Source organism: Hippocampus guttulatus, chromosome 11 (genome assembly GCF_054856545.1).
Source record: "Hippocampus guttulatus isolate MCC_2025c chromosome 11, RoL_Hgut_1.0, whole genome shotgun sequence".
NCBI classification, from domain to species: Eukaryota; Metazoa; Chordata; class Actinopteri; order Syngnathiformes; family Syngnathidae; genus Hippocampus; species Hippocampus guttulatus.
The window spans coordinates 4,594,117-4,604,070 of NC_141271.1; the positions used below are offsets into that span (position 1 = coordinate 4,594,117).

A 9,954-nucleotide genomic window follows, 5' to 3' on the forward strand; every position below is an offset into this window, starting at 1 on the left:
AATCAAGACCACGAATAACGTATTGAGTCATTAATTTCTGTGATAGTCGCTGATAGTGTAGTAGTACACTCGCCTGACTTGTGTACGGTCAGCGTGGGGTTGATTTTCCGCACAGTGATGATGTGGATGTGGGGATGTTTGTTCATTTCTCACAACGGTCGACTTGTTCACTTTGACTAGCTGGCTACCAGTTCAGAGTGTGCGCCCTACCTCCGAAGTCAGCTGGGATAGGCTCCTCCAGCCCCTGTGATCTTGTTCAGGGTAAGCGGTGTTGAAAATGGATGGAAGGTTGTATGCAATTTCTGTGATAATCACTTACTTTATAACAGAATTATCCAATGTATTTCACTCTCTTGCACAAACATTTTTCCCCCACGATGTGGTCATCCATCCATCCATCCATCCATCCATCTTCTACCGCTTATCCGGGGCCGGGTCGCGGGGGCAACAGCTTTAGCAGGGAAGCCCAGACTTCCCTCTCCCTAGCTACTTCTTCCAGCTCTCCCCGGGGGATCCCGAGGCGTTCCCAGGCCAGCTGGGTGACATAGTCACTCCAGCGTGTCCTGGGTCTTCCTCGGGGTCTCCTCCCAGTGGGACATGCCCGGAACACCTCACCAGGGAGGCGTTCAGGAGGCATCCGAATCAGATGCCCAAGCCACCTCATCTGGCTCCTCTCGATGTGGAGGAGAAGCGGCTCGACTCTGAGCCCCTCCCGGATGACCGAGCTTCTCACCTTATCTCTAAGGGAGAGCCCGGACACCCTGCGGAGAAAACTCATTTCGGCCGCTTGTATCCGGGATCTCGTTCTTTCGGTCACGACCCATAGCTCGTGACCATAGATGAGGGTTGGAACGTAGATCGACCGGTAAATTGAGAGCTTCGCCCTTCGGCTCAGCTCCTTCTTCACCACGACAGACCAATACAACGTCCGCATCACAGCAGACGCTGCACCGATCCGCCTGTCGATCTCCCGCTCCCTCCTGCCCCCACTCGTGAACAAGACCCCAAGATACTTGAACTCCTCCACTTGGGGCAAGATCTCCTCCCCGACCCGGAGGGGGCACTCCACCCTTTTCCGATGTGGTCATACAAACCCCAATTCCAAGAAAGCTGGGAGGTTCTGTAAAACGTAACAAAAATAGAACACTACGATGTGAAAGTCCTTTTCAATCTATGTTCAATTGAGTACACACAAAGGACAAGATATTCGATGTTCAGACTTACGATGCTGATGATGATGATGATGGTCACGATGACGATGATTATACAATGCCTGAAACACGTTCCAAAAAAGCTAAGGCAGGGGCAATAAAAAATCGGGAGGGTTGCTCAAAAAACACCAGGCTTCTGTTTGATACGCTGGCCTCTCTGGGCCTAAGCTCAACTGAAAGAGACGCAAAGTGGAAAAGTGTGCTGTGGTCCGACAAGTCATTATTCCTAATTGTTCACTTCATCGTAAAAAGAGTGTAAGTACAAGACTGGACCCCTTTCTCCCATTGAATGATTTATGTATGATGTACAAAATCTAACAACAGAAACCCTGGATTGTTGGGCAAATGAAGTTGTACAGTCGGTCGGTCGGTCGGACTCCGGAAGAACCCGCTCAGCGAGACAGGTGAGTCGGTCGGCCAGTATACGACAGATGAGTTTTCCAGCAGTTGACAGCAGGGAAATTCCACGATAGTTTCCACAGTCGAGTTTGTCGCCCTTCTTGAATATCGTGACGATGACGGAGTCCTTCAGTTCCTCAGGCACCGTCTCCTCGACCCAGCATTGAAGGATGAAGGTGTGGAGGCGGGTGAGGAGATGTGCACCCCCAGCTTGTAAAAGTTCTACGGGGATGTCGTCGACTCCAGCCGCTTTGTTCTTCTTCATCCTCCTCAGGGCTCCGGAGATCTCCCGGAGAGTCGGCAGCTCCGTCATCCAGTGTTGCACGGGGAACTGGGGGACAGGATCGAGGAAGCCGTCTATTGCGCATGTCGGACAGTTCAGGAGCTCCATGAAATGCTCCTTCCATCGCTGGTGAGTATCCTCCTTTTCCTGCAGGATGGTGCCGTCCTTTGCCTTCACAGCCATTGGAGGACTGTGAGCCAGACCAATGATCTTCCTCGTTGCTTCGAAGAAGGATCTGGTATCGTGACGGTCAGCGAAACTCTGCATTTGGTGAGCAAAGTTGACCCACCATTGATTTTGGATCCTCCGGATCTCTCTCTGTGCTTCACTCTTGGCCGCCCAGTAGGCTTCTTCAAGTCTCTTGGAGGAAACGCAGTTCTGCCATGCAATGCGAGCCTCTCTCTTTCTTGAAATCAGTGGCTCAATTTCTTCCAGGTTTTCGGCAAACCAGTCGGGATTTCTCCTCTTCTGGACACCGAGGACCTCTTCCGCGGATTTGGTGAGCGCAGTTTTCAAGTGCTCCCAGTCTGAGTGGACAGTGGCAGGAAGGGTCCGAGGTTGAGTGTCCAGTTTGTCTGCGAGGGACGTCTGGTACTGTTCGAGGACTTGGGGATTCCTCAGCAGCCCAACATTGAAACGTATCCTCTTGGGGATCTTCTTCCTTCTTTTCGCAGGCGCGATCTTCAGCCTAAGTCTTGAGGCTACCAGCCTGTGATCGGACCATCCGTCATCCATGGAGCGGATGGCCCTCGTGACCATGACGTCGGATCGGTCGCAGATTCGGATAAGGACGTAATCAATCAGGTGCCAGTGGCCCGATCTTGGATGTTGCCAGGTGGTCTTGTGCTTGTTGGCCATCCGAAACAGTATGTTGGTTATTACCATCTCCGTCTCTGCGCAGAGACCAAGGAGTAGTTCTCCATTTTCGTTGCAGTTGCCAACGCCTTCCTTCCCCAGAATCCCTCCCCAAAGCTGATGGTCCCGGCCCACCCGCGCATTGAAATCCCCCAGAACCAAGAGCTTATCCCGGGGGTTGACGCGGAGGATCAGGCCACGCAGCGCGGCATAGAAGGACTCCTTCGCCTCCTCCGAGGCGTCCAGGGTAGGTGCGTAGGCGCTGATGATGACAAGGGATTGGGATTGACACAGAGGTAGGGTGATGGACATGAGTCTCTCAGAAGTTCTTACGGGGATGATGTTGTGATCCCTAACCAGACGTGACTTAACGCAGAACCCTACACCATGAATTCTTCTCTCCTCCACAGCTCGTCCGCTCCAGAAGAGGGTGTACCCGTGCCGTACCCAGGGAGATGGGTCTCGGAGAGGGAAGTTGTACAGTACATCAAGCAAGAATGAGAAATGATTTCCATCTCAAAAGCTTCAATAATTCAGTTACCAAACGCTCATCGAGTTATGAAAACTAAAGGTGATGTAAAGCAGTGGTAAATATTCTCCTGTTGCAGCTTGTTTTGTTTTATCAAATCCAAAATGAGTGAACATTTACCAAAAAAAAAAAAAAAAAAACACACACAAAAAACCCCCCAAACATGTTTATCAGTTGTCACCAACTTGTCTTCGTGGTGTATTCAACTGAATATTGGTTGGGAAGGATTTGCAAATCATTGAAATTAACATGAATTGGGTTTTGTAAATTCTTAATGATGGTATGCTATGTTTATTTAAGCACTTTTATCCATCCATCCATCCATCATCTGAACGCTTTATTCTCATGAGGTCCGTGGCAGTGTTGAAGCCTATCCCAGCTGTGCTCTGAGTGCTTATCGAATATCAGTGGAGAGACATCACTGCCCAGTCAGCAAAGACATTTGGCCCAGATTCGGCATGAAGCTGGCAAAGATGGCATTGCGTCGGCACTGGCATAAGGCATGTGGGCCGAACATGGCCCAGTAGTGCCAAAAGAGGCATTGGCTTGACTCTGGCAAACCAGATGTAGGCTAGTTGTTGAGTGAAGTATCTGGGCCAGAAATCAATTTACAACTCTGGCCCATATATGCAGCCATCTCGTTACCTCTGCGTCCCGCATCCTAGACGCATCATTTTCCCACGGGACGCACAGTTCCAAATAATGTGCGTTTTTGGGATGCAAGGAAATTTCTCAGTCAAAACAAAAAAAGAAACTATGGCAGGCCTGAGGATTTCATGGTAACGATCGTTACCAGTAGCGTGTCGTTTCCGTGGCGTAATTTTGACGGTACCGAAAAATCGTTTTACCATAAAAGTCACCGCACACGAGTTGACTGTACGCGATCAAAATCTCTCCTGTGTGATCAACGCTTGTGATGTGATAAACCTTATCCAATCCAATCCAACGCGATTTCACTGTGCCTGTATTGTGTTTGTGGTGCGGTGTGGTGTGTGAGTGTGTTTCTTCTAATTTACTTTGGTTTTGTTTTGTTTTCAGTGTTGGGGGGGACGGAACGGATAATGTTATGTGCGCATGCAGGTTGCTATTTTAGTCTGCAAACTGAGGAATCGCGTGGATGAAACGTTGTGAAGGTGGCGAAAAAAACTCACAAAGGTCTACTAATTACGACATTTAAGAAATGGGAATGCCAGTCTGATTTTTCATATGAATCGTCCGAAGGGCGATTATCACTAAACTCACCTGTGGTGTATGCACAGAACACGAGAGCGAGATGCGACGGTAGGCACGATTACGAGGCAAGTTGGTCTATCTGATCTATAGGCTAATCGCTATGAAAAATATTATGAAACAGTATTGGTTATTCTATAATTTACTGGTTGTAGCATGGTAACTTTAGGAATAAAACATTCGTCACAAGGTGTAGTCATGCTAATGTTAACTGTTGGTAGAACTCATGATGACGTGTGGTAGATTATTTCGGCAAATGGATAGTAGATTACACATGCATCGTTTTGGGAAGAGGATGTCAAGCCACATCAATACCCTCCTTGTATTAATGATTACCAGTAAATTGATCTTTGCAATGTGAGATTGGAAAAATACTCTGATTTTGTGGAATGCTGTATTCATGATGCCATATGAGTACAACATATTTTGATCCATTTATTTTTTTGAATAAACCTAGAGTACACAGCTACTGATGTTATGTTCATCGTTAATGCATAATTTCCAAACATTTACCCTAGAAACATTATACTTTTGAGTTTCAAAATTCTTGATTATGAACATCAGTCAAAATAGAAAAATGGGTGCCCATTCTTACGGAACCCAAAATTAGTTACCGTGGTTTCCCATCGGGTAATCCGACGGAACCGAAAAACGGTTACCGTGACTTTCCGAAATCCTCAGGCCTGCTACTGAATTATTTAAATTTTTGCAGCATTTGTTTATAATTGTATGTATATGTTGTTGTTTGTGTTATTATCATATGCAATTGAATAAGTAGACCATTTCAGAATTCGAAATTTGGGACTCTCTAAATGCATCACGGGACTCATACTTTTCTGATTAGCGAGTCCCTGGGACTCGCTGGGGGTAAACTGTAACATTATCACTGTATATGTACAGCCAGTATTGAGCCACCCTCAAATGCAGTTTCCGATTTTTTTTTTCTACTCACAGCCTTGTTTTACATCGCAGACGTATGCGGAATTCTATTCATCACACACACGCACACATTGGCACACACACACACTAATTCTTGTGCAAGCTCGCTCGTGCGCACACACAAATTAAACGTGGTCAAGTAAGATTATGTTGAAATCTACTGACGTCAGTGAAAGAAGGTACAAGTTTTGAATTTTCGTATTTTTTGGGGTTTTTTTGCTTGTATGTACTTTAATATACAGCAGTCAAGTATTTTGCTGCACTCCGACACAGTAGGTGGTGATGCACCGCGAATGTTAGCTGCCACCCGCCAATTAAGAAGAAGAAGAAGGAAAAAGAAGAAGCAAGAAGAACACCACTAGCACACAGTTGACTACAGTTGCCCATGCACACTCAGGTGAAACATCCAGAAAAGACGGTGTGAGTAAATTTATTTAATGGTTAGGTTAACGTTTGTCTTTTGTGACAGTGCACTGGCAGTTATAATACGAAGACAATTCTGTCTAGAGTTTAGCCTGAATTTTGAAGAGCGCTAATAATAACGATTAGCATTAGCCCGAAATGGGGGGAAATTATGTGCTCCAAGCACAGATATGACTTCTTCATGGTGGCTTTGGGAAATATTAAAAATATATTGTGTTACAATTTAAGGGTTATTTAGATGTATTTTTTCCTAAAATTGTCACCTGTTGTATCTAAATCGAGACTGAAGCGCGCGAAATAAACCGCTCAGCTACGTCACAGGCGGGCTGGGCCTGAACCTGCTGCGTCAGTTTCCGTGTGCATATGAGTTTCGTGAAAATGTACAGTAGGTGATTGTACAATCAGAGGTACTGCCAAAAAAATAACCCTTTCTGCACTGAAATACAATGAAATTAATTTTGATTCAGTTTGCTGCGATGCGTACTGGATACTTCATACTTGACCATAAAGTTAAATGAAAAATTGTTACCTGAATTTTTAAAAAAATCTGACGTTGAAATTAAAAGTTTTGTATTTGTAAGACTGAATATGAAAATAAACAGAATTCAATTTTCAGTGGGGATCAAATATAGTTTCAAAGACAAAATATATATCCTTTTCAAATTCACATTGTACAATTCAGATTCAGTTATTCAATATGATTCAGATTAAAATATACAAATCAATCCATTATCCGAGCCACTTAACTTCAAATTATGTAATTCAAATTCGGTATAAACTATTTAAATCTAAATTATCCACACTTAGTTTTTAGTGGCAAATATTCCACCCCACGGTGTCACACCTAGTTTAAGAAATTTCAAGGGTTATTTTTACTGAGCATTCATTGGTAATGAAATGTACAAATGTTTGTTTTTCTAACACACTGTCCATCATTGTTTTCTTACAGTTCTTACAGCCGCTGTCAGACCTAACAGCCTAACATCTTGGGCCACAGACCAGGAAATCGATGTCACAATCAAAAGATGGCTACATCTGGCTCCTGATAGGGATGGTGAGAGCATGAAAAGAAAAGAGGGCATGGAGAGCACAATAATTTGATGGATAGAAAAATGCAATTCAAGAGCAAGTTGCATCCCAGTTTGGACTCTGTGTTCACTGTTAAATAAAGAAAAGTGCAGTTTTCCAGTGTATGTGCAGTTACATGTGAGGTTCACAAATTAACACAATAAGTGTATTGTAATATCTGTTTCTTGTATTTGAGTGACGTCATAGAAAAGGGATGAGCCAGGTTGGGCGAATATTGGCTCCAGCAGTTAGTCTGAGTGGAGAGCGCATGGGCGTGAGTTGTGGCTAACAGCAACTCCAATGAACGTGTGTTTATTGCTCCTTTTGTTTATTAAAATCGAAAAGGCTGCATCAGCGACTGTGTGCATCCTTCTGTCCACGTTGAAGGGCATTACAATATTTTTATAACAGTCGTTTTTGAGGCATTTTAAAAAAATGTGGGTCAAATATGGCTCATGAAAGAAGTGGCTTAGTTAACGTTGAATTAAGGCTGATATCAGGAACCTGTTCTGGCCCAGTGTAGGGCCGAAGCAGCGCCAGATATGGTTGTACAATTTGGCTCAGATATGGGCCTTATGTGGCCCACATTGTGGATGCCAGATGTGAGCCACTAAAGGACCATCATTCATTGAGGTATGTGGGCCGGGTGCAAGTGATTGGATTGGATAAAACTTTATTGTCAAATGTACTGCATGTGTAACATGTAACATACAGCACAGATGAAATTTCTTCCCTCTCAACATAAAACAAGAGGAGCCGCTGCGGGTGTCCGCGCCGCTATCAAAAGAAAAGTTAACAAAAAAATGACAAAATAATACAAAACAACACATGAGACACAGACAATCGTGCAATCTTAACCACTTTCCTGCATACACTTTGTTGTCTGAAGCAGTTATAGATGAAAGAGGAGCGAATCAAAGTGTCCTTTTCACCAGTGGATCAAAGACGTCACGCTGCAATGTGCACACGTCTGCTACAAGCTAAGCTTGAAAGCAACAAGAAGCTGTAGCATCCATTAACGAAAAAGAGAGATTGGCTCTCTCCTCCTGTCCCATGTAAGTCCGCTTCAATTCCAAGCCGCGACTCCCAGTTCCACATACGCATCGGCGCTCTGCGCTGACGCTCCTTTCTTCTCATCGTCGGCTCCTCAATCCATACATCCATCCATCCATTCATTAATCTACAGCAGTGTTTCCCAACCAGGGTTATGCATTCTCACTTATTTTATACTCCCCCACTGTCCCCCAGGAAGACGAAAATATTTTGCACCAGCCAACTCTTTCTCAATACTTATAAAAAAGCATCAATTGTCTATAAAATTGGTATAACTAATATTGTAGACTTCTCCATATTGTAGAAAAGCAAATAAATAAATACATCAACGAATGACTTAATTGACATGCTTTTTAGATGACTCTGCGGCTTTCTTTTTGTCACTGTCAAATCATTTTCCATGTTGTCTCTGAAGCATTTAGTCACTGCACTTCACCTCTCCAACTCTGAGCTGTGTGTACAAAATAAGCAACACTGCTTAGTGGACACACAATTCCACTTTATTCTTTTACAGCAGGGGAAAAAAACAAAAACAAGGTGCCTGTTGGGGGAAGAGCAGCCTTCTCTTCCCCGCGTGTTTGTTGAATTTCGGACGAGGAGAATGTTGGTTATCCAAATATAGGCTGGAGCCGATGAACAGTTTTCTTCGAAGCTTTTAATAGAATATTCCGGGCACCCGGGAATTACAGACAATGGCTGAAGGTCACGAGTGCGAAGCAGGAAGGGATTCACATCATTTTTATACCATCAGAAGGGCGGATGACACAAAGTGTGATATCATAACTTCTGATTCTCAGCTTGTATCAACTAGCGCATTCCAATGTTTGTGCGTCCTACAGTAGGGAGTATTCCAATTCTAGGTGATGATTTGCTTCAAGGACGCCAAGCTACACTGTGGGCATGGGAAAGTTATACAGCATGACTGAATATGAGCAGAATACAGACTTCAGGCCCCACACCACGAGTTGAGAAACATATTTAAATTTTTGGTGCCTTTTTAAAGGGGACTTATTCAAAGGAGCTCCAGGTTTTGTGGTGAATGTTATTAGAGTAATGGAAAACAAAGGCATGTTTAGTCTTTATTTTGATTGATATATTTTAATTTATTTACTTATTTTCAAGGCAACGTACTATGTATTTTCATGTTGTATGAAAAAATGAAGGACATGAAAAACAATTTTCAATGAAGAATCAGTTTTGTTTGGTTCTACATTGAGAGAATCTGTTCGAATCCTTTGTTTGTCCACGGTGTCGCCCCTCCCTTTTGTTTTGTTGCCTTTTTCAGTGTGGGCTGGGCGCATTCCTAATCGTTGCACCTGCCTTCCCTACGCACCTACGAGTCTTCATCTCAGCCACTCGCAGTCAGCCTGAACAGCCACCCGTTGCCGGTTCGTCAGGGATCTTTCCTGCCATACTTGCTTCTGCCAAGCCATTATGCTACTGTGTTCCTGTACTCCTTGAAATGATCATTTTGAGTACCTATCTGTTCCTGCTACCTCGTCACTTCCTGGCAATAAAACCCTTCTGAGTTGATTGTGTCTGCGTGTTGGTCTTGTGCTCATCTCTCACAAAGCCTAAGAGAATCATCAACACTTATGGTTGAGGGCCTTCTGGACTTCTCAACCGAAACCTGGAGGGAGCCTTATGTACTGTATATAACAGTGGTGGATGCTGGTCTGTCAAGGAGGGGAAGCTCAATTTTGGCCGACATCATAAAATGTGTCCGTTTATTTATACGGGAATTCTACTCTCCGTTCCTTTTCAAGAAAATCTGTGACCCTGTCATACCAACAAGGCGTCTTTTCCAGTCAAGTCAAGTCAAGTCAACAGTATTTATAGAGCACTTTCAAACAGCCATCGCTGCATACAAAGTGCTGTACATGGAGCAATTTAACATGCACAATAAACAGTAAGACAAATCGGTAATAAAGGCGGTAGAAAGCACCAAACAGTAAAACCAAGAA

General features: G+C 44.2%; 1 protein-coding gene across 9 annotated transcripts; it reads left to right on the forward strand.

Moving 5' to 3' along the window:
• The first annotated feature begins 1 nt into the window (after position 1).
• LOC147197846 (uncharacterized) lies at positions 2–9,491 on the forward strand. 9 transcript variants are annotated; one of them, XM_086124551.1, is made up of 10 exons: positions 2–261; positions 1,536–1,615; positions 1,685–1,798; positions 1,885–2,163; positions 2,329–2,392; positions 2,568–2,759; positions 2,851–2,995; positions 3,159–5,843; positions 6,819–6,923; positions 9,276–9,491. In XM_086124551.1, the coding sequence occupies exons 3-6, from the start codon at positions 1,781–1,783 to the stop codon at positions 2,606–2,608; spliced, it is 402 nt and encodes a 133-aa protein (XP_085980677.1). In that variant the 5' UTR covers positions 2–261; positions 1,536–1,615; positions 1,685–1,780; the 3' UTR covers positions 2,609–2,759; positions 2,851–2,995; positions 3,159–5,843; positions 6,819–6,923; positions 9,276–9,491. The 9 variants fall into 9 exon arrangements, with proteins under 9 accessions (XP_085980677.1, XP_085980679.1, XP_085980675.1 ...); XM_086124553.1 differs by lacking the exon at positions 9,276–9,491 and having other exon boundaries at positions 3,159–3,319; positions 5,720–5,843; positions 6,819–7,267; XM_086124549.1 differs by lacking the exon at positions 9,276–9,491 and having other exon boundaries at positions 3,159–3,319; positions 5,723–5,843; positions 6,819–7,265.
• The last annotated feature ends 463 nt before the right edge of the window (positions 9,492–9,954 follow it).